Source organism: Eutrema salsugineum, unplaced genomic scaffold (assembly GCF_000478725.1).
Source record: "Eutrema salsugineum unplaced genomic scaffold, Eutsalg1_0 scaffold_12, whole genome shotgun sequence".
Classification (NCBI taxonomy): domain Eukaryota; kingdom Viridiplantae; phylum Streptophyta; class Magnoliopsida; order Brassicales; family Brassicaceae; genus Eutrema; species Eutrema salsugineum.
Window position 1 is genome coordinate 9326643 of NW_006256895.1, and position 23664 is coordinate 9350306.

General features: G+C 45.1%; 1 protein-coding gene and 1 non-coding gene across 2 annotated transcripts; both read right to left on the minus strand.

Annotated features, from left to right (window-relative positions):
* Positions 1-831: 831 nt before the first annotated feature.
* On the minus strand, positions 832-938 carry LOC112089385. Its single transcript, XR_002901023.1, has one exon. It is a non-coding gene; the product is annotated as a small nucleolar RNA R71 (small nucleolar RNA).
* Positions 939-20661: 19723 nt separating this feature from the next.
* Positions 20662-21587, minus strand: LOC112089191. Its single transcript, XM_024160171.1, has 2 exons — positions 21516-21587; positions 20662-21468 (listed from the first exon to the last, which is right to left on the minus strand). Exons 1-2 carry the CDS (start codon positions 21585-21587, stop codon positions 20662-20664), a joined length of 879 nt encoding a protein of 292 aa, XP_024015939.1.
* Between the last annotated feature and the right edge of the window lie 2077 nt (positions 21588-23664).

Sequence of the window (23664 nt, forward strand, 5' to 3'; positions counted from 1 at the left end):
AAGGGATTGATAACCCTTGTAAGAGCCTGAAAACTCTTAGTTATCAATTGGCGCCGTTGCCAACTTGTAGGAGCATTATTCTCTTGTTTGTTCTTAAGATCAAGACTTTACTTTCTTTGTTTTACTAACTCTTTTGCAAGTTCTTGTTTTGTTTTCAGGTGCATGAATACCAGGTCTCGGAGCACAGGATCGCTTTTCCCATACGACGATAACATCGACAGATTAGAAAGGCGAGCTCGCAAGAGAGAACGGCACTTTGACAGACTTGGAATGGCAGAACAACAGCGAATGGAGCAACAGGCTCAGGCGGCCGAGCATCAGGCTCAGGCTAATCAGGCGCAGGCAGGAAGAAATGAACAACAAGCCTATGTTAATCGGCAACAGGCTCAAAGAAACGAACGGCTTGCTCAGCAAAACCAACACCAAGCGAACAGAAATGAGCAACAAGCCCATCATGTTCATCCGCCAATCTGTGTTGGAGAGAATGACCGAGCTAATGCGCACCAATACCGAGCTGGGATTCAAGCTCCACCAGTTCAAAACAACAACTTTGAAGTTAAAGCTTCCCTGCTCAATATGGTGCAAAACTCCAAGTTCCACGGTCTGGCTGGAGAAGACCCTCTCGAGCATCTAGATCAATTTGATCGGGTTTGCGACTTAACCAAGATAAATGGCGTCTCCGAAGATAGCTTCAAGCTACGCTTGTTCCCTTTCAGCCTCGGTGATAAAGCACACCAGTGGGAAAAGAATATACCGAGGGGCTCTATACAAACCTGGGAGCAGTGTAAACTGGCGTTCTTATCAAAGTTCTTTTCCACATCACGCACGGCTAAGCTCAGGAATCAGATCTCAAGTTTCACGCAGCACAACAACGAGAGCTTTAGTGAGGCTTGGGAACGGTTTAGGAGCTATACTAACCAATGCCCACACCACAGCTTCTCAGAGGCATCCCTCTTGAGTACTTTATACCGAGGTGCACTCCCCAAGATCAGAAACCAACTCGACACAGCTTCGAATGGAAAGTTTCTTGGGAAAGAGATCAATGCGGCAATGGAACTAGTCGAGAACCTAGCCATGTCCAATGACACGTATGGAGAGGACTTTGATAGAGCAAACCGTACAGAGGGATCTAGTGATGAACAGCATATGAAAAAGGATATAAGAGAGCTTCAGAGCAAGCTTGACAAGGTTTTGATGGCGACTCAAAAGCCAATACACTTTGTAGGCGAGTTTGATGAGCAAGGGCCAAGTTTTGACAATGTTAATGAAGATGGTCTAACTCAGGAGGAGCTGAACTACATAGGGAATCAGCAGAGGTATCAGCGGTTTAACAACCACGGCAATAACCCCAACCTCTCTTATCGAAACCCGAATGTAGCTAACCCTCAAGACCAAGTGTACCCTGCTCAACAACACCAAAGCTATGCTCCAAAAACCCCTTTTCCGAATAACTTCCAGCCCAAGCAACAGTTCAGTGGGCAGGAGCACGGCTACACTCAGCAGAATCAAGCAGCTCAGGGTAACAACTTCAACAACCAACCGCAGCAACACAAGTTTCCACCAGGGTTCAATCCGCAGCCGATGGGTAATCAACAACAGATTCAGGGAACGGGTCAGAATCAGATGGGGAACGATGTCTGTGGGATATTACAGCAACTGTTACAGGGCCAGCAAAGGGTTGAGAGCCAGCACGCGACAATGCAGCAAGATATCAGGGAGCTTAAGCAAAATCAGGCATCTACATCATCAAGAGGCCCGGCTTTACCAGGTAAACCGGAGCCAAACCCTAAAGAGTATGTGAACGCCATCACATTGAGGAGTGGTAAGGAATTACAAACTCCAACGCCTAAGACAAAGCTCATTGAGGCCAATGAGCAACTAGAGGGGGAGGCAGCCTCGGATGATGCACATAAAGAAGAGGTCTTAGAGAAGGAACCGATCAAGGACAAAGGAAAAGAGGTGGAAAATACAACCGAGCTTGAGAAGCCCTATGTTCCACCACCACCTTATCAACCCAAGATACCGTTCCCAGGGCGTTTCAAAAAGAAAATCTTAGACAAAGCCAAGGCGGTCTTTGAGAAACACTTGGAGAACACGCAACTCACCTTACCCATTATAGATGCTTTCTTAGCTATACCCCAGCTTGGGAAGTTTCTAAAGGACGCGATCCTCAACAAGACAAAGGAGCTCCAGGGTATGGTGATACTGAGTCATGAGTGCAGCGCAATAATACAAAGGAGATCTATACCAAGGAAGCTATCCGATCCGGGCAGCTTTACTTTGCCGTGTGCTTTAGGTCACCTGAAGTTCTCAAACTGTTTATGTGACCTTGGAGCTTCTGTGAGCTTAATGCCTTACACGGTGGCCAAGAGATTGGGATACAAAAGCTACAAGCCGGCCAAGATCTCTCTTGTATTAGCTGATAGATCGGTTAGATTACCGGTGGGGTTGCTTGAGGATCTACCTTTGAGGATCGGTGAGATAGAAATCCCCACGGACTTCATAGTTCTTGAGATGGACGAGGAACCATTAGACCCTATCATCTTGGGCCGACCGTTCTTGGCGACCGCAGGAGCCATAATAGATGTGAGAGGAGGAATGATTGAACTACACATCGGTTCCGAGACTATGAAGTTCAATGTGAAGGAGATGATGAAGAAACCGACCATTTGAGGTCAGGTTTTCTATGTGGAGGTAATGGAGGAGCTAGCTGATGAGCTCCTTGAAGAGTTGAACGCAGAGGATCCGTTACAAGTGGTCTTAACACGGGAACAAAGCGAGCACGGGTACTTGAGCGAGGAAAGCGAGGTGTACAAGCTTCTTTTGGACCAACCGAAGGAACTTGGAGCTGAGGCGAGGTTTTTGGAGCTCAGGAAGAGTGGCCTCGACATTTCAGACAACGAGGGATCCACGGGAACAGAGGAGACACCTCGGGATATCATGGCCGTGACAGTTTGTGCCGAGGCCGATGGTATACCACGCGAGAACAAGGAAAAAGCCGAGGAAGCTGTTCCGGGCCAATGCAGCTTTGATGCCGATTGGAATGAGGCAGACGCACCCCCTGTTGAGCTCAAGCCTCTACCAACAGGGCTCAGGTATGCGTTCTTAGGTCTAAACTCTACTTTCCCTGTGATCATAAACGATAACTTGCTTGAGCATGAGGAACGTGCATTACTTAGTGAAATAAGGAAATTCAGGAGAGCCATAGGGTATTCCTTGGCTGATATTAGAGGGATCTCTCCTGATATATGCACCCATAGGATCCACCTGGAGGACCAAGCCATGTCTTCTATTGAGCACCAACGTCGACTTAACCCGAACCTCAAAGAGGTGGTTAAGAAGGAGATACTAAAGCTCCTTGAGGCAGGGATAATATCTCCAATCTCTGACTCTTGGTGGGTATCTCCTGTACACGTTGTGCCCAAGAAAGGTGGGATCACGGTGGTGAAAAACGATAAGGATGAACTCATAGCCCAAAGAACTATAACCGGCCATCGCATGTGCATTGACTATAGGAAATTGAATTCTGCATCAAGAAAAGATCATTTCCCTTTACCATTCATTGATCAAATGCTTGAACGGTTAGCTAATCATCTTTATTTCTGTTTTCTCGATGGATACTCTGGATTCTTCCAAATACCAATAGATCCAAGAGACCAAGAGAAAACCACATTCACCTGCCCTTATGGCACTTATGCTTATAGAAGAATGCCATTCGGTTTGTGTAATGCACCGGCCACTTTTCAAAGATGTATGATGCACATTTTCTCTGATTTAATTGAAGAGAAAGTTGAGGTGTTTATGGATGACTTCTCCGTATACGGCTCCTCTTTCTCCGAATGTCTTGCTAATCTTTCTCAGGTTCTCAAGCGATGTGAGGAGCATAGGCTTGTCTTGAACTGGGAGAAGTGTTATTTCATGGTCCAAGAAGGCATTGTCTTGGGACACAAGGTATCAGAGAAAGGCATCGAGGTGGATAAGGCCAAGATCGAGGTGATGGTGAACTTACAAGCCCCGAATTCTGTGAAAGGAATAAGAAGCTTCCTTGGCCACGCTGGGTTCTATAGACGGTTGATCAAGGATTTCTCCAAGATTGCCAGGCCCTTGACCAGGTTATTGTGCAAAGAAGTGGATTTCAACTTTGATGAAGAATGTGAGGAAGCGTTCAAGAGAATCAAGGAGGCTTTGATCAGTGCACCGATTGTACAAGCCCCTGATTGGTCTTTACCATTTGAAGTGATGACCGATGCATCTGATTATGCTGTAGGAGCTGTCTTGGGGCAGAAGAAAGATAAAAAGCTCCATGTGATCAACTATGCGAGCCGCACCTTGGACTCAGCTCAAGAAAAATATGCGACCACAGAGAAGGAAATGCTTGCCATTGTGTTTGCATTTGATAAATTCAGGAGTTATCTAGTGGGATCAAAGGTTACAGTTTACACAGATCATGCGGCCTTGAGATATCTGATGGCTAAGAAGGACGCTAAGCCGAGGTTGTTGAGGTGGATCCTATTACTCCAAGAGTTCGATATAGAGATACTTGACAAGAAAGGCATTGAAAACGGAGCCGCAGATCACCTCTCCAGGTTGAGGATTGAAGAACAGGTCCCAATTGATGATGCATTACCGGAGGAGACCCTTATGCTAGTCAGGTCTTACCTAGAAGTGGAGGAAGCCAACACGATCAAAGAAAGAAGCCTACCATGGTTCGCAGATCTAGTGAACTACTTGTCTTGCGGTTTAGAGCCACCGGATCTTGATACCTATCAGAAGAAGAAGTTCTTTAGAGATGTGATGAGGTATTATTGGGATGAGCCGTACCTTTACGTGCTTAACAAGGACCATCTCTATAGGCGATGCTTGGCCGAAGAAGAAATTCATCCAGTGCTACAAGAATGCCACGACTCATCGTATGGTGGTCATTTAGGTGCGCTCAAGACAGTTGCCAAGGTTCTACAGAGCGGTTTCTGGTGGCCGACCATGTTCAAAGACGCCCAGGAAGTGGTCTCGAGGTGTGAAGCTTGTCAAAGGCACGGAAACATATCCAAAAGGAATGAAATGCCCCAAAACCCAATCTTTGAAGTAGAAGTCTTCGACTGTTGGGGCATTGACTTCATGGGTCCCTTTGTAAGCTCGTATGGGAATCAATATATCCTTGTAGCGGTGGATTATGTGAGTAAATGGGTTGAAGCGGTTGCATCTCCGACCAACGATTCAAAAGTGGTGGTAAAACTCTTCAAGAGTATCATCTTCCCACGGTTTGGAGTACCAAGAGTAGTCATCAGTGATGGGGGAAGCCATTTCATCAACAAGACTATTGAGAGTCTTTTGAAGAAGCACGGAGTAAAGCACAAGGTGGCCACCCCTTATCATCCGCAAACCAAAGTGGAGGTTTCCAACCGTCAGATAAAGGCCATTTTGGAAAGGACCGTGAACTCATCCAAGAAGGATTGGAGCAAGAAACTTGACGATGCTCTGTGGGCTTACAGAACCGCCTACAAGACCCCCATTGGAACCTCACCATTTAACTTGCTCTATGGGAAGAGCTGTCATTTACCGGTTGAGTTGGAATACAAAGCCTTGTGGGCAGTGAAACTTTTGAACTTTGACATCAAGACCGCACAAGAGAAAAGAGTTCTACAGCTTCATGAGCTTGAGGAGATCCGGTTAGATGCTTTTGAGAGCTCTAAGATCTACAAAGAAAGAACCAAGGCACTCCATGACAAGAAGATACACAAGAGAGAGTTCAAAGAAGGGGACCAAGTTCTGTTGTTTAACTCAAGACTTAAGCTGTTCCCTGGGAAGCTGAGGTCTAGGTGGTCCGGTCCGTTCACAATTCTTGAAGTAAGACCCTATGGAGCCGTGGTTTTGAAAGGAAAAGATGGACAAGGTTTTGTGGTAAACGGCCAGAGGGTAAAGCATTACTTGGCATCAGAAACAAGGGGGGGAGCTACCTCAGTTCCTCTACTTGAACCGGAATCAGCCTGAAAAGGTATGAAAAGTCAAACTTAGCGACGTTAAACAAAGTGCTCTTGGGAGACACCCCAAGCTTATCCATGTACATATTTCGTTTTTCATCTTCTTTTTCTTTTTGATTGAAGCTTTTTGAAGGGTTTGTTAAGTGTTTCAGGAGTTAGACAGTGAACCTTGAGGGTGAAAGTGAGAGAAAGCTTGAAAAGACACGGCCTGATGAATTAAGTCAAAGACCATACATAGCCTCGGTATCGACCCTCGGTATATTCATACCATGGTCATCTTTTACCGAGTGAAAGCTTGAGAGCCTCAGCTAGATTCCTCGACTTAATTTCATGGTCGTGTCTGAGAAGTGCTATGGTAAAATAACTAAGTGTGGGGGAGGCTCACGGTGTAAACACCTCGGTATAAGTATACCGAGGGGCGATGTTCACTTAAAACGGTCAAAAAAAAAAAAACCTTGATCCGAGGCCGCGACCAGTTTACACCAAGGCCAGCCTGTTTAAACCCCCAAGCTTCATGAGTTCTTTGCTAAAAACAAGTGACCTCGGCATGATGCCCTCGTGGTGGAGCGTGCCGAGGTACTCAGTTTCAAGAGATAATCAAAGGCAAGAACACATGAAACACTTAGAACGAAGAAGAGGCTTTGCGAGGTCCAAAGAAAAGACGTGAAAGCTATGGGGATTTACTCGTTGGCACGGGCTCAGACTACTCGGCTTGGTACCCTCGGGGTGGAACACGTCGAGGCAGCTCAGAGTAACACGAGAAAATTTGGCTTGGTCCGTACAGCCCACGTCATCCCCATACCGCGTCCATTTGAAGGGTTGCACGGCATTTTGAATTTAAACACCCGGTCAAGGTAGTTTTTGGCGCGGTCAACGGCTGGAGCTGGAGCAGAAGGGGGGACCAGTCCCACAACAGTCCAAATGCCAGCTGGAAAGCGCGCTCCAGCCCATACCAACCTCCATACTTAGCCAAAACGCAGAGTTTGCCCTCTTGACTCTTTTCTCTGCATTTGACGAACACAACTCACTCATTTCTCGTTCATTTTGCGTGATTCCAAGCGTTCTAGACTCGTTAGGGTGTTGTCTACTCTGCATAAGCATCTCATTCAGCCTAAATCTTGCATTCCCAAAGGTATTTGCATCTTAAAGAACTCATCTTTTTCCTTCATTCTTTGCGAGCTTAAATGTTTGAAAAATGTGGAATCGATTCTTTTAGAGTATATCGGCCTTTGGGAACAATTTTGTAAATTCCACCAGGGTAGACAACACACGAAAAACCGGTCTTTGCATTTAATATCACTTGCTCTTGAGTTTTTAAAATTCTTGAGAAAATACGCTTGGAATCGGTCTTAATGATGATTTGTGTGTTTGAGCTGAAATGTCTAGATAACTTGTCTCTAATCGGTTGTTCTGGCTTGGTTTTACTTTCCTTGATGTTTGAAAAAGCTATGAATACCAGTTCTGTTAGAGAAAAAGTTTTGTACTTACCAATCTTGAGATACATGTGCTTAACGATATACTTGGTTCTGACGGTTTCTTTGCGAATCTCCCTTGCAGATGACCGGAGACCGAACCGTTCCTGCCCACGAGACAAACAAAAGTGCGGGCCAGAAGAGATTTTTGAAGGGTAAAGCCGTTGCCGTGCCACGTAGTGGAGAGACCAGCAAGAAACCCTCGATGCGATCCGATGACGAGCCAACCCCCAAACGAGCAAGAAATACTGAGCTCACTCTGGCACCAGCTCTCCAATCAAAAAGGAACGGGAAGAAGGCAACTGTGGGATCGGATGACGACGAGCCCGGAGCCTTAGTCCCTTATGTGGACAACGGTGACAAAAAGTCCAAGAAAGAACCAAAGGCCGAGCCCGAGGAAGAACACTTCCCAACTACTGAGGAATACTTGGACCACTTTAACTCAATAAGAGTGGCTCAAGGTCGATTCCCTGACTTGGAGTTGCTGAGGAAACTCGAGATACTTGATGACGTGACCCTCATTTTTGAGAATATGGGCTTGGCAAAGTTCTTCGAGATGAGCGATGTTGCCTATGAAGGGATTACACAGCAGTTTATTGCAACCCTGGAGGTCATCATCTACCCCAAGAGAGATCCAAAGCGTTTACATGGCAAAGGATTCGGCCACATTGAATTTGAAATGGATAGCGTGCACTACAAAGTCAGTTTCAAGGAGCTTGATGAAATCTTTGGGTTTGAAAGGAATGGAAGCTCACTTGACAAGTTTGTGTACCCTCGTGATGAGTTGGCCGCCTTGTGGGAAACGATATCTTTTGGACCTTACCTCGGAGGCAAGAGCAAGACAAGCTGCATAAGGAACCCTGGATCAGATACGCAAACCGCGTCCTAGCATCAACATTCTTCTCGACCTTTAACCCTGGTGTTATTCACATGGCCGAGCTTGAACTGTTGGGTCTCGGACTGAAGCCGTTCATCACTCAAATGAAGAACAAGAAAGAGTTCCAAGGGCCGCTGCATGTACCATCATTGGGTGCATTCTTTGCCATTCAAATGCTCACTTATCGGCACAATGTATGGTGCGACCGCAAGAAGCGAGGAGCAAGAAGACTTCAGAACGGTTGGATAGTCACCAAGATCCTGAGGGCTCAAGGGTTTATATTCCCTGATTCACCAAAGAAGCCGAATCTCATTGATGAGTTATACCTAAGTAAAAGTGGTTTCTTCGGAGGCAAGTCAGGGGCCAAATGGGTTTACAACTTCACCCTACTGCATAGAGACGGCATGCAGGTTCTGCTGCCTAACCGAAGCCTCACCATGCTCGACAAGCAGTGTAACGTCTCATTCTACGTTCTCAAAGACCAGTTGTATAACCCAGCTTTCGACCCACCAACACGCAAATGCACCAAGGCAGCACCTAGCAAACCCGAGAACACTAATGGCCCGGAAGATTGTGATAACGAGGAGCAGAGACACTATGAGAGAAGGATCGGAGCAGGCCGCTATCACTTTGATCCGCAAGTGGTGTAAGTGGCAAGACAAAACCATCCACGCATTGGTGGATGGTGTGAGGCATTTGAAGAAGAAAGTAAAGCAGCTCACGAGGCCATCCTCATCGGATAAGAACTCAGCAACCTCAACCGCACCGATTACAGAAGAAGGAGTTGGGGAAAGCTCAAACGCGAGGAACCCGGAGTTTCCACCAGGCAAAGAAGACTGGATCGATCCAACCACGGCTTTCCTGCCTGAACCCTCAGAAAGCAGCCCACCACGTCAGCCCACTCCCTCCTGCTCAACATCGAATCCCTCGCACTACTTGAGATCCGACCTCTCCGACTAAGGTATCGACTTCAAACCTTGTACATATGCATCTTGTATATATCATCTTGCATTCGTTCAGTTTGTCTTTTCACTTCTCTCACACGCTTTTATAACACAAGGGACTGTGTTATCTAAGTGTGGGGGAGGAGCTTTGTGTTTGCTAATCTTGTTTTCTTTGTTCTTGTTTGACTTTTGCACTCTTGAGTCTCATTTAGCTTAGCACATATGATAAAACCGAAAAACACAAAAAAATACATCATTCTAGTTGCATCTCGCATTTTAAGATCGAGTCTAGTTGCATCATGTAGGATTGCATCAGTGCAAGGAGCAATGATAGATTTTTTCCTAGAGAGTAAATCACTTGAGAACTTGAACTAAATATGCTTGTGAAACTCATTCTGTGCTGGTAAAGCTTGAAACGATTTGAATCCGAGAAACAAGTTTGAAATTGCACTCAACTCTAGCTAAGTGATAACCCTGAATATGAATTGAAAATATCTTTTGATGCATTGCTTGAATGGGCTTGTGGATACCGATACACATACTTGAGCTAGAATCATCGTTTTTTTTACCACCCTCCTTCCTTAGCTCAAGTAGCTGAATCCGCATCATGGATCAGTTCCCTCTCCTTGAACCCATCTTTCTTTCAAGCCAATGTTTGCGTGTGAATTGTAAGGCCACCTTGGACTGAACTTGGCAGAAAGTGTTAGGTTTAGAGCGACAAGGGCTTGGCTCATTGAGTGATATGTTCCAACATCAAGGAACCAAGAGTATTGGTGAGAAATAAGTGTGGGGGAAAAGACTTGTTGGTGAGTGGAAAAAGGTGAGCTGAGTGGAAAAGTGAGAGTGGAAATAGCTAGGGCAATGAATGAAAATGAATTAAGTCTTGGATGTGAAAAGATAAGCTCTGAAATGAAAAGAAGCCAAAGGCTCAAGTGTTCTGAAATGAAATGAAAGAGGCTATACGCTATGAAAGAAAGAACTGTGTGAATAAGTGAAAACCAAGGCTTGAAAATAAAAGAAAAAGGCGAGTCCCCTAGTGAAAAGAAAACGATTGTGAAGAGTGAGGATTCTGAGAGGGTGAGCAAGTGAGAAACGCTTTGAGTGGAGCGTGGGGTGTGATGAGTCTTGCCCTTGTATGCATCGGTTGCTTTTTACCTTTATCATTCTGCCAAAGTTTGGTCGTTCATAGAGAGATCCTTGTTGCATTGCACCCGCTTGAATATCGATGAGATCATTTTTATCTCATGACCTTACCCTAGCCAAGCCAGCCTATTTGAACATTGCATCATTTGATTCACCGGTTACAAACTTAATGAATGTGAAAGAGTTGAATGTGATAATGACTTGTGGAGATTCCGTGCTTTAGTTGGAAAACATCTGAGTATAGCTTTGCATTGAATATTTGAGCATGAATCCGAGTTCTCTTTGTGGTCACTTCTCTCTAAAAAGGAAATATGAGCTCCATCTGCATTACAACCTCTCTCTCTCATTTGTTCTTTTTGCTTGAGGACAAGCAAAGGACAAGTGTGGGGGAGTTGATATGTCTATATTTTACATCATTTAGATTGCATTATAGAGTCCTCATCATGTGTTTTCTCATGTAAATTGAGTCTTTAGGCGTCAAAATAGGACTTAAGGCTTACATTAGGTCCCAAAGAGTTTTGCATGTTTTGAAGTCTTTATCAGGAGCTTTGGAGACCAATTGGAGCCTAAGAAGAGGAACAGAAAAGAAAACGGTGGAGAAAAGGGTCAAAATGGTGAAAACCGCTTGGAGGAATTTCTCGGCCAAATCTCGTACCGGCTGGTCGGAAACCACGGCCAAAATGTTTACCGGATGCTCATTACCAGCCAAAAACCTTACCGATCGGCCAGAATCGAGTATCGAGTGCAAAAATACCATGGGACAAGTTTTTGACCGAGGCAAGGATTTTTACGACCAAAAAGCTTACCGCGGTACACAGCCCTCGGCCATTTTCCTTACCGCAGGAAGGTTTTTACGACCAAAAGTTGTCCTTGCCCGCGCAATTCAGAGATCAGCAATCCGGGGAACCTTCCAGTCCGAATCACTTGGCGAGGTCTTCACTAAAGTTGGAGATAATCAAGCAAAGATTCCAGAACAGTTGGAATCATCCAATTCGGACCACTGGAGAGAAAGATATGGCTTCCGGAGCATACACCAGCATTGCGCGTACCCGAGAACTGAACAGCGAACTTCAAAGATCATGGCGGACGGAGCTCCTCCTGTCCGAACCAGCTTACCCGGTCTTCACCAAAGTTCGAGCTTATTGAGTCATCTTGACTGTGGAACTCGTTCCAGAGAAATTGGAGTCGTGTGCTGAAAGTTACTGCTTCCGGAAGGTGACATGGTCGATACAAGCCTAAATGAGTTGCGATACGCCCTAATTGTTTTCACAAGCCTCGTTATCTTTACCTTGGCATCACTCAAGTCGAGGCTCATATCTTGGAAGTATTCTGGACTAGACCTCGTGCCAAATCCTTGGCATGATTAGATCGAGGCATGCATACGTAAGAACTGAAGCTGGAAACGACTAAGTGTTGAAAGTACACCTCGGTGTAATGACCTCGGCGTGCATGCCAGACTGTGTTCTCCCAAACACCTCGACATCATGACCCCTCGACATTTTATCCCGAGGTCCCTTGTCACGAACCCAGAATCAAGAACAGAATGGCTCAAGAACACACACGTGAGGATGGATCAAAGACTAGGGTTCATGCATGTTCTTGACGTGTTCTTCACGAGATCTTCATCTGGATCCTGACTCACGTGCACACCTCGGCATGAAGACCTCGGCTTCACTTTCCGACACACCGTGGCACTCACCCATCAACCCAAGGAAGCAGTTCAGTACCCGGTTTGTTCCGGGCTGACCCGCGACACTTTCCCTTTGCTATAAATACATTTTAGGACCAAAAACCTAATCATCTTATCTTTTATCTCCATTTACGTTTAAGAACTTGCCTCTTTTGTGAAACCAGATTAATCTAATCCGATATCTCGTTTTTTCATCTGAATCTTGTTCTTTCTTTATTCTTCTTTTATTATCAGCATTAAACTCCTAATCATGACCAGCTACACGTCTTGCAAAGGACTTAGTGAGCTCGTTATGATCAGTGAGTAGTCGTTTAAGCGGCTTTAGATAAGTAGATTAGGGTGCTTTCAAGATAGATTAGTGGGTTTAGGTTTCTAGTCTTGCATGTTTCATTCTTTAACCGACGAGATCTCTAGGCTGGATCCAAGCATATCACTTGAGGTTGAGATCTGAGGCATATCTCGCATCAAAAGTGTTTGTAGAAATGTCTGAACCACTCGGTTAAAAGTTTAAGAGTCTTTCATCGCGAGAGTGATAGTTTGTTCTCTTAAATGACATTTTTGAACTGAATCTTATTGCTGATTGATTCGTGCTTCTCAAAAGACATTTTGGTATGAAGGAGGATCAGTTTAGATATTTAATACTTTCATGAGAAGATTAACATGCCTTGAGTTCAAAGTTAAATGAAATCGCTTGACAAAATAATTCATTAACCCATTAGTTTAGCTTGGAAGCACCCGAGTCGATTATCTTGTCTAGAGTCTCTTCCCTTATCGCATATTATCATCATCTGAATCACCTGTTTGTTGTTTGCATCTTGATTAGTTTAAATCTCTGCTTTTATTAAATTTTATTGCTTATTTGCCTGTTAATCATCGTCACCAAACTTTTATCTTCTTGTCTTGACTTAAGTGAACAAATGACATAGGCTAGTACCTCGTTTACAAGCTTGGTTTGACACCCCTTATACTACTTTGACAAGGGGATTGATAACCCTTCTAAGAGCCTCAAAAGTTTTAGTTATCACTCTGCGATCTGGGTTCAAGTGTGAATCTGTTGCCTTACTCTGTAGCCAAGCGATTGGGTTACACCAGATTCAAACCGACGAAAATCTCGCTGGTATTCGCTGATAGATCAACCAAATTCCCTGTTGGTATACTTGAGGATCTGCATGTTCAGATAGGTGATACACTCATTCCAGCAGATTTTGCGGTTCTGGAGGTTGATGAAGAACCCAAGGATCCTTTGATATTGGGTCGATCCTTCTTATGCACAGCTGGTGCAATCATAGATGTGAAAGGAGGAGTGATAGATCTCCAGCTGAGAGATATGGTGGTGCGATTTGAGATGAATAAACTCCTCAAGAAACCAATGCTGGACGGACAGACATTTGTCATAGATGATGGTTCAAGCATTGCTGAAGAGGTTGCTGAAGAGGTTTTGGCCATCGATCCTCTGGAAGTTGCACTCACCAAAGCCGAAGGAGAACATGGGTATTTGAGTGAAGAAGCTGATGGGTTCGCAAAGATGCTGAATGCAAGCACGAGGATGCAAAGGCTGGTGGCGTACATGAGCTTAGAAGGCAAGGAGAGCTCACCTGCAGAAAAAGGCGACGGAGCACCTGCTCCGAATCCTGGAGCACCTGCTCCCGACGGCTTGATTAATGGGCCTTGGAGCGAATTGAGAGCTCCGAAGCTTGAGCTCAAACCCCTTCCTGTGGGGCTCAGGTACGCGTTTCTAGGACCTAATTCGACATATCCTGTGATAGTGAACTCTGAATTGAACAATGTAGAGATTGCCTTGCTTCTTTGTGAACTTAGAAAGTATAGGAAAGCTCTAAGATATTCACTAGATGACATTCCAGGGATTTCTCCTGATCTTTGCATGCATAGAATACATCTAGAAGATGAATCAATGACTTCTGTAGAACATCAGAGGAGGTTAAACCCGAATCTACAAGATGTTGTAAAGAAAGAGATAATGAAACTTCTAGAAGATGGTGTAATCTATGCGATTTCAGACAGTAATTGGGTTAGTCCGGTTCATGTAGTTCCTAAGAAAGGTGGCATCACTGTGATAAAAAATGATAGGAATGAATTGATACCAACTAGAACTGTTATTGGGCATCGGATGTGCATAGATTACAGGAAATTGAATGCTGCAACTCGCAAAGATCATTTTCCTTTACCATTTATCGATCAGATGCTTGAACGCTTGGCTAACCATCCTTACTACTGTTTCTTAGATGGTTATTCAGGTTTCTTTCAGATCCCAATCCACCCGGACGACCAAGAGAAGACGACATTCACATGTCCTTATGGCACCTTTGCATATCGCAGAATGCCATTTGGCTTGTGTAATGCTCCAGCAACATTCCAACGCTGCATGATGTCGATTTTCACTGACCTGATTGAAGATATAATGGAAGTTTTCATGGACGATTTTTCTGTCTATGGAAGCTCCTTTTCTGTCTGTTTGTCTAATCTGTGCAGGGTCTTGCAGCGGTGTGAGGAGAAGCATCTGGTGCTTAACTGGGAGATATGCCATTTCATGGTGAGAGATGGGATCGTGCTGGGACACAAAATCTCAGAGAAAGGGATCGAGGTGGACAGGGCAAAGATTGAGGTGATGATGAGTCTGCAGCCACCAACATCAGTCAAGGGGGTTCGCAGTTTTTTGGGCCATGCAGGTTTTTACAGACGCTTCATCAAAGATTTCTCGAAGATTGCCAGACCCCTGACGCAGCTACTGTGCAAGGATGTGAAATTCGAGTTTGATGATGCATGTTTGGAGGCATTTCATGCTATCAAAGGAGCTCTAGTCAGCGCTCCTATTGTCCAGCCACCAGATTGGGAACTTCCTTTTGAGGTGATGATCGATGCTATTGATTATGCAGTGGGAGCAGTGCTGGGACAGAGGAAAGAAAAGAGGCTCCATGTCATCTATTATGCCAGCCGAACACTCGACGAAGCTCAGTGCAGATATGTCACAACTGAAAAGGAGTTTCTTGCAGTGGTTTATGCTTTTGAGAAGTTCAGGTCCTACCTTGTTGGGTCGAAAGTTGTTGTTCACACAGACCATGCAGCTCTGAAATACCTGTTGACGAAGAAGGATGCCAAGCCAAGGCTCCTTCGATGGATCCTTTTTCTGCAGGAGTTTGATTTGGAGATTAAAGACAAAAAAGGGATTGATAATGGTGTTGCAGACCACTTGTCGAGGCTGAAGATAGATGATGACATTCCACTAAATGACAGCTTTCCTGATGAACAAGTTTACGCCATAGATTTTTCTGGGTTCGACGAGCACCTGCTCCCCACCGGAGCACCTGCTCTGATGATTTTTTGCAACCAAGTTGACATAGATCGGCATTCTGGTTTCCCATGGTTTGGAGAGATTGCAAATTACCTTGCTGCAGAGCAGGAACCTGCAGGTTTTGTGGGAAACAAAAAGAAGAAGTTTCTGAAGGATGTGAGACACTACTTTTGGGATGAGCCTTATTTATACAGGCATTGCTCTGATGGAATCTTCAGAAGATGTCTAGCTGATGAGGAGATACCAGGAGTGTTGTTTCATTGCCATGGATCCTCTTATGCAGGCCACTTCGCCACTTTCAAGACTGTGTCGAAAATTCTCCAAGCTGGATATTGGTGGCCAACGATGTTTCGAGATGCAGCGAGTTTTATCTCCAGATGTGACACATGTCAGAGACAAGGAAACATCAGCAGGAGGAATGAGATGCCTCAGAATTTCATCTTGGAAGTGGAGATTTTTGATGTGTGGGGTATAGACTTCATGGGACCTTTTCCATCATCTTATGGGAATGAGTATATTCTGGTGGCAGTTGACTATGTGTCAAAGTAGGTGGAAGCTCTGGCTAGTCCCACAAATGACGCAAAGGTGGTTTTAAAGATGTTCAAATCTGTCATTTTTCCCAGGTTTGGTGTGCCGCGAGTGGTGATTAGCGATGGAGGCTCTCACTTCATCAACAAAGTCTTTGAAAACTTGTTGAAGAAGAATGGTGTAAGGCATAAGGTGGCGACCCCATACCATCCTCAGACGAGTGGGCAAGTTGAGGTTTCCAACAGGGAAATCAAGAACATTCTGCAGAAGACTGTGAGCACCACAAGGAAGGATTGGGCAGTGAAGCTTGATGATGCTCTTTGGGCATACAAAACAGCTTACAAAACACCTTTGGGGACTACACCATTCCACTTAGTGTATGGAAAAGCATGTCATCTTCCAGTGGAACTTGAGTACAAAGCTGCTTGGGCAGTGAAGCTGCTGAATTTCAATGCAAAGAGTGCTCAGGAGAGGAGAGTAATGCAGTTGCATGAGCTGGAGGAAATTAGGCACCTGGCCTATGAAAACTCGAAGATTTACAAAGAGAGGACAAAAGCTTTCCATGACAGGAGGATCCTCAACAGAAGCTTTGTACCAAAGGATCAGGTATTGCTCTTTAACTCTAGATTGAAATTGTTTCCAGGGAAGCTGAGATCAAGATGGTCTGGACCATTCACCATCAAGGAGGTTCGACCATATGGAGCTGTAGTGTTGCTGGACACTAAAGGAGGCGAGTTTGTTGTCAATGGACAGAGGTTGAAACCATACCTTGCTGGTCCAAATATCGCAGAAGGTGAGTCAGTCACCTTAAGCGATCCTCCTCAAGCCTAAATGGCTTTCCAAGTCAAGCTAATGACTTAAAACAAGCGCTTGGTGGGAGGCAACCCACCGGTAAGAGTCTCTAACTTTGTTTCTTTTATTCTTAGCTACTAACTTTGTTTTTAGATTCTTTGTTTCAAAAAAAAAAAAAAAAAAAAAGAAAACAGGTAAGAAGTTGTTCAACGTGGAAGAGAAGATGTGAGGAAGAAGAAGGAAGAGCACCCAACCGGAGCACCTGCTCTATCTGCTGGGTTGGTTGCTCAAAGCGTAAAAACTGACGAAAGAGCACTCCCTCCCCAGTCGGAGCACCTGCTCCACAGGGTGCTCACCACGTAAAAAGTGACGAAGGAGCAACCCAAGGGAAACCGGAGCACCTGCTCCGGCACCTGCTCCAGACGAACAAAAGACGAGGGAGCATCTAGCTCTGTTCCGGAGCACCTGCTCCGCTAGGTGCTCTACATGTGCGAACCAGGTAAGTTTTCTGGACACTTCTCTAGCTTATTTTTACACCGGGGACGGTGTGAAGTAAGTCCGGGGGAGGGTCGTGTCCCTTGTACTTCTTTCTTTTGCTTTCTTCCTTTTAGTACTTTCTTTGAGTCAGTTTTTAGTTTGTTTGTTTGAGTCATTTAGTTTCTTTGAGTCAGTTGGTTATATGAGTCAAGTCAAAGCTTGTGGGAATGAGGACCAATTCTATGATGATTTCAGACCATTTGTGAATCTTGACCATCTTCTTTTAGTGATTATTACTGCAGAATCATCTAGATCGACTAATGGAAAATCCAAAGACAAAGCAGTAGACTAGAGGAGCCCAAAATTCTTGACTAATCCATTGAACCTGAGCTAATTTCTCAGCTCTTCATTTTCCTCATCAATCAGGTTAGTGCTCATAGGGCTTGACTCCTCATTCTTACCTGACAAATAAAGACCTGTGTGATAGATTTGGTATTCCTCTCTCATGTTCTAAGCATTGTTTCAGGCTGTTTCTTAAAAAAAAAAAAAAAAAAAAAAAAAGAGGCAGAAAAGATTGAAATGATTTTCTTTTAGAATTAAAGGGTTAGGAAAATTTCCAAGGATCCCATTATTTTACTTCTAAAGTGGAATGATCACACAAGGGATGGAAGCGAGGGGTAGGAAAATTTCCTGTGACCCCATTATTCGCCTACACCTTTGATATATAATGAGGGGACAAACAGGGGATTCGGTGGCAATCACCATCAATACTCGCGTCTTTGAACCTTGTTATATATGCCAAAAAAAAAAAAAAAAAAACGAAACAGCTTGAAAAGTGAATAAGTTCGGGGGGAGAGGAAAGGTACTTTTGTGTAGTATGGTCAATTTGTTAAGGTATAAGTATGGGAACGAGTCTAGAAGGTCCTTATCACTAGTTTTATCGATGAGACTCAGCGATGATGGGACATGGATGATGTTATGAAATTGAGGGACTAATCTGGAAAGCTGCAGCATCTACGGAGAAGTACATGGAGGTTAGATTTTTGATTGATTTTGCAGCAGATTGTCACATGCCTTGGTCAGGTTTACGGTCTTTTGAGTTTTGCGAGTTCCCAGCTTTATCTAGTTATTCTTTTGGAGTTGAATTTGAGTTTGTTTGAGGACAAACAAGGATTCAAGTTCGGGGGAGTTGATGAGTGGAGATTTTGACTCATTCTAACCTGTGTTTACTGATTGTTTTAGGAGTTTTTGGAGTCTTTTCAGGAAGTTTCAGGTGACTTAGAGGCCTTATCAGAGGATTGGAGTGTTTAGGAGGCATTAGAGCAAAAGGAGATGAATTGGAGCAATAAGGACCTATTTCACACGCTTTTGGAGAAATCATCCGCGGAGCACCGGCTCCCGGTTTGGACCCTTCGTGGAGCACCTGCTCCAGACGGGAGAAAAATAAGGAAATCGACTTTTACCTAATTTTAGGAGGAGAAAGAGAATAAAAAGTCTACAGCCGCCTGTGTTTTATTATCACGTTTTTCTACAGACTTTCTACGCTTTCTTTTTACAATTTCCTGAACCAGAGAGTTTTTACTTGTAAGCTTTTGGGAGAAGAAATCTGCTACACTTTGAGAAGAATTATGAACCCTATTATCTCTTCTGCGATTTTAATCCATGAATTTCTTTTTATCTGTTGCTGTGTTTCTTTTCTCCATGTCTGAGTAGATCTCTTAGCTAGATTAAAGCGTTCAAAGGATTTCATGAGTTAAAGAATTAGATGCAAATAGGGCTTGATATCTATTGTCTTCACCATTGTTAGACTTAATGTTTAGGTTGAATTGATCACTCAATCTGCGATTTTAGGTTAATCTATTCATCAAAAGTGTAATAGGTTGCTAGAATAAACATTGGTGAGCTATTTGTCCTTAGCCAACGACAGTTGAAGTTAAGGCAAATCGTGAACAGATCAAACCTGCTAGCTAATGCTTGTCTGCAATTTTCTAAGTTCAAACGACAGTTTAGGATTTAGGTTGTTAGACAAAGTTATCGAGATCACGACGGTGGATCGATAAGCTTTTCTGTTTGAGTTCGAGACTTGCGTTACACTTGTGCCCTGAATAGTCATCTGGTTCTTATCTCTGAAATTCCTGCGAATTGCTTTGGTCTAGTGCTTGTTTTAATTTGAATTTAAATCGTTGTTTGCCATTCTGTTTACTTTTTAGTTTTCGCAACAAACCATCTTTCGTCTTAGCTTTAATTCACTCCTCGCAAAATCATAGAGTAACACTTGTCCTCTGGATTCCGAATCCTTTATATTACAACTACATCATTGTTCTATTGCAGTAGAAACTAGGAGTACATCCAGTCTGAATTACTCTGGTCCGACGACGTTGCAGATAGGAACTCCTTTGGGGCTTATCGTCGCGCAGAGCTGAGTGCGGGCGGCGTTGCGAACTTTGTGCTCGATTATGAAGCACAAACACGAGACTCTCTGGTCGCTCCGGACTGTGAATGTTCCGGCCTGGTTGGGGAATTTGAGGCACTGGTGATAGGTCGAGGTGACCGCCTTCATCGAGTGCAGACAAGGGGTTCCGAGGATGATGTTGTATATGGCTGGCCGGTCAACGACGGTGAATTTGACTATCTTTGTTACCCGGTCTACGTAGACCGGCAACTTGATGGTCCTTACCGCCGTGATGGTGTCTCCGGCGAAGCCGGTCAGGGGAGTGAGGGACGGCTTCATCTCGACGCCGCGCAGGTCCATCTTCTCGAGGCTTCCTTGAAGATGAGATATACCGAGCAGCCCGTGTTGACGAGTACCCGAGTCACGTCGCAGTCGGCTACGCGAATTTGGATGACAAGGAGTCATGGTGAGGTTGGTCGACGCCCTTAGCGTCCTCCTTGGAGAACGTTATTCCCCTACCGCTTGTGTCCTGAGCATTGGTTTCTCTTATCTTGGCCACCCACATCTCCGTCGGGGTGGACTTTCGTTCATGAACTTTGATCGACCGAACCGAGTTGTACAGGACAGGAGGACACCCATGATTATTCCAATCATTGTCCGGGTTGGCGGTGGGGACGCTTGTCTTTGAGGCGTGACCTGCGGTTGGACGGGTTGAAATCTGTTATCCTCGCGAGAGGGAGATCGCTGATGTCGATTGTCCTGCTGAGCTCGGTTGTCTCGACAACATTGGTTATCGTTTCGACTTCGGCCATTACTCCCTCGCGGCTGCTGTTGGTCGGGGACTCTTATTTCTTCTTTCTGGTATTGAGCTAGGAGGGCTTCTTGCAGTTTGCGGTACTGCTCGGTCGAGTGCCCTTTCAAATGGTGGTACTCACAGAAAGCCTGGTTGTCTTTGGTCGGGGGGGTGGCGGCTTGCTCTTGAGGGGAGACAACCTGTGCCGGGGGTGTCGCCTCGCAGTTTGATACCATTTGTTTGACAGGAGAGGTTGCTGATAGTATTATTGGGACGGGCTGGGGATAATTGTCTCAGGTCGGTTGTTCTGCGTATCGACTGCGCAGTGAGAGCCGTCCATGTGGAAGACAGCTAGGGCTTCTTCGACGAGACATGAGGTCGGTGCATCACTGACGAGGAAGGTCGCGGCCTGCCTGCGCTGATATTCCTCGTCGTAGTGTTGGCGGGGCTCCTGATACTCGTCCTGAGTTTTCTCCTTTTGAGGCGGGTTTTTCTGGGAAGCGAGCTTCCTGAGACTTGCCCTCTCCTCCTCGACTTTGATGAATAGCCTGGCACAATGTAACGCGTCTTCCAGGGTCCGTGGCTCATTGAGCTTTAGCTCATCCTTGAAGGCCGATTCGAAATGGAAGGCCTTCCTCAAGGCTGGGATGGCGGACTTATCCGATACCGAGGCTCGGGAGGCCGTCGCTTTGAAGCGCTCGATGAACGACCATAGTGACTGTTTCCGTCCCTGGCTCAAGGCCCAGAGATCGGCGGTTGAGGCAGAACGCTGGATGTATATAAAATAATGTTTGAGGAAAGCGGTTGAAAGCGTCTTGAAACTATCGATTGAATGCGTCTCCAGCCAGGAGAACCAAGTCAGGGCGGGGCCGACCAGATTCTCCACGAAGAGTTGGCAGTATCCGGCTTCGCGCTCTTTGGGTGTGAAGTGAGCTCGTCCTATGGCGATGGTGAATGCCGTTAGATACTGCGTGTAATCGGTGTTTCTGGCATATGGTGGGAGCTTCACTTTGCTGAAGTGGCGGAAAGGAGTGGAGGCGATTCGGTGTGTGAAAGGCGTGTTCTGCGTCTCCTGCAGGACACGATCTATTTCGGGGCCGAACTCGTGGCTCGATGGACCTTGGAGTTCATCTCGCGGATTTTTGCCTTGATGGCCTCAATTTCCGCGTCGCGGTCTCGCTCCACGGCCATCTGTCGGAACACTTCCGGGCTAGAATACTGAGGGGGCATTTTGGCCGAGTGATTTGTCTGTTGGGCGGATCTCCGGCATGGTCCCGCTGAATTGGTTGGGGAGTCGCCGAAGAGGTTTATTTGTAGGCGCAGCACTTCCGAACGATGGGCTTCTTCTAGGTCTTACTCGATCAAGGACCTGTGGTTTTTCGATTGGTTTGTGTGGGCTCCGGTCAGTTTGCCGGGTCATCTCGTCCATTTGGTCGAGCAAGAAATGGAGCAGAGGAGCCAGGGCGTGCTCTCCGCTTGCCGGAGTGGACTGGTCGGCTGATGCGTGCGGAGTGACATGTATTTGACTTGCTGGTAATGCCATTGGCTCCAGGATCAGGTGGGGTGTGCTATCTGTCAGCACGGACTCTAGGATGAGCGGCGGTGCTGGTTGCTGTGGTGCTGGCACCCTGATCTCTGTCAGCGTGGCGGTCTCCTTGGGATGGAGAACTGACGAGGGCGGCGTGAGCGCTGCGGGTGTCGTGGTTGTCGATTTGGCTATCGATGGCGATGATTTTGACATTCCTGAGGTTGAGGGCAGTGTTCCTGCCATTTCTAAATTCTTCTTTTGCGTGTAGAAACTCTAAACCCCCCCCCGGTCCTTCTAGCGCCAATTGTTGATCCTTGAGATCACTAAGTATGTTTATGAAATGATAAGTTTGTTTAATGATGAGTTAGGGGCGATATTTCCGTTTAATAAGAATGATTTAGTTTGGAGGAAGAAAAGAATTCAGGTCAGAATCGTATGTGATTTGATAAAGAGAGGATATTTAGAATTTCGAACTAAATCTGAAGAGAGTTCAGTTCGGTGTTCTAAAGGTCAGTTACAGAGAGCTCGGCTAGAGTCTTAATGTAGAGAGAGAGTGTCATAAATTTCGTATTCGGTCATAAATGATCTATGAGGAGTATTTATAGCGGATGTTGGAAGACGAGTTTCCTCCAAATCGGGACGACGTGGCAGTTCCAGCGCATCCCGCGGGTATGACATCTCGAGCCGCGCGTTTGAACCACTCCACGGCGAGTGATGATGGTCCTTCGCCGAGCTACCTGCGCAGATAGGCCACTGTAGACGAACTGCTTCTACACGTGTCATGTTCTGCTCGGCTCCGGGCACTGCAGATCGGTGTCGTGATGATGACGATTTGGGCGGGGCCATGCTGACTGGACTTGATGACTTTGGCTGGGCTTCTGTTGACTTGATCCATGGGCTTTATTATTTAAGATGGACCTAACTAATTAGGAGTGCTAAGCCCACCTCCAACAAAAACTGCAATTGGATTACGAAAAAGCGATTATGCATCATTATACTTTATTCATTTAGTGCAAAAGCCTTTCGAGAACCACATTGCCATGAGCCAATCTATAACATTGACCAAATGTTTGAATCAGAAAAACTCTTGCCCTATCTGGGTTCTGCACGTCGTTGTTGTTCTCCTTGGCTGTCAATGTTTCTCTGCTGTATTTTGGATCAGTCACTATGACAAGTACAACATGAATGGAAGTGGAAGTGTAAATGTTATGTAAGACGACATATAGGCCAAATGATTTGCTAGTATAGTGTAAAATAAACAAATTGTGAGCAAAGAAAACCATTTGATATGTTGGGCATAACTTTCCATCAAAGCCTTAATCCAGTGGACAAAGGAAAATACCATAGTTTGAAGGAAATGATACACTATATATGAAAGCTTGAGGACTTACCTCTAGGCGAGTGGATTTCTTAAGCATAACTTCTATCATTTATCCCAACAAATTAACATTAATGGTCCAAATTTCGAGAGGACGTAATTCATATATATATAAGAACCAATAAATTGATAAAGATGAATAAATTTTAGTTCCATATAACTCATTTTGCTAAGTTGAGTCTTTGATATCTTATCAATTCATAACCTTTAACTCCAAAACGTAGAGAAAAACCTTGAAATGAATACAAAGGACTATTAATATAGATGTGGAAGTCTGATGATCTTTTCCCGACAATAATGGCAATACTCTGTCTCACATAGAGGACGACGTAAACATCATTGATCATGCCTGATTGCAATGA

Bases quoted from the DNA above. Each gene is read 5' to 3' on its own strand.
- LOC112089191 (XM_024160171.1), bottom strand. From the start codon at position 21,587: ATGGCCGTGGAGCGAGACCGCGACGCGGAAATTGAGGCCATCAAGGCA. The intron at 21,469-21,515 runs GTCCATCGAGCC...CGTGTCCTGCAG, and splicing joins TCCGCGAGATGAACTCCAAG to GAGACGCAGAACACGCCTTT.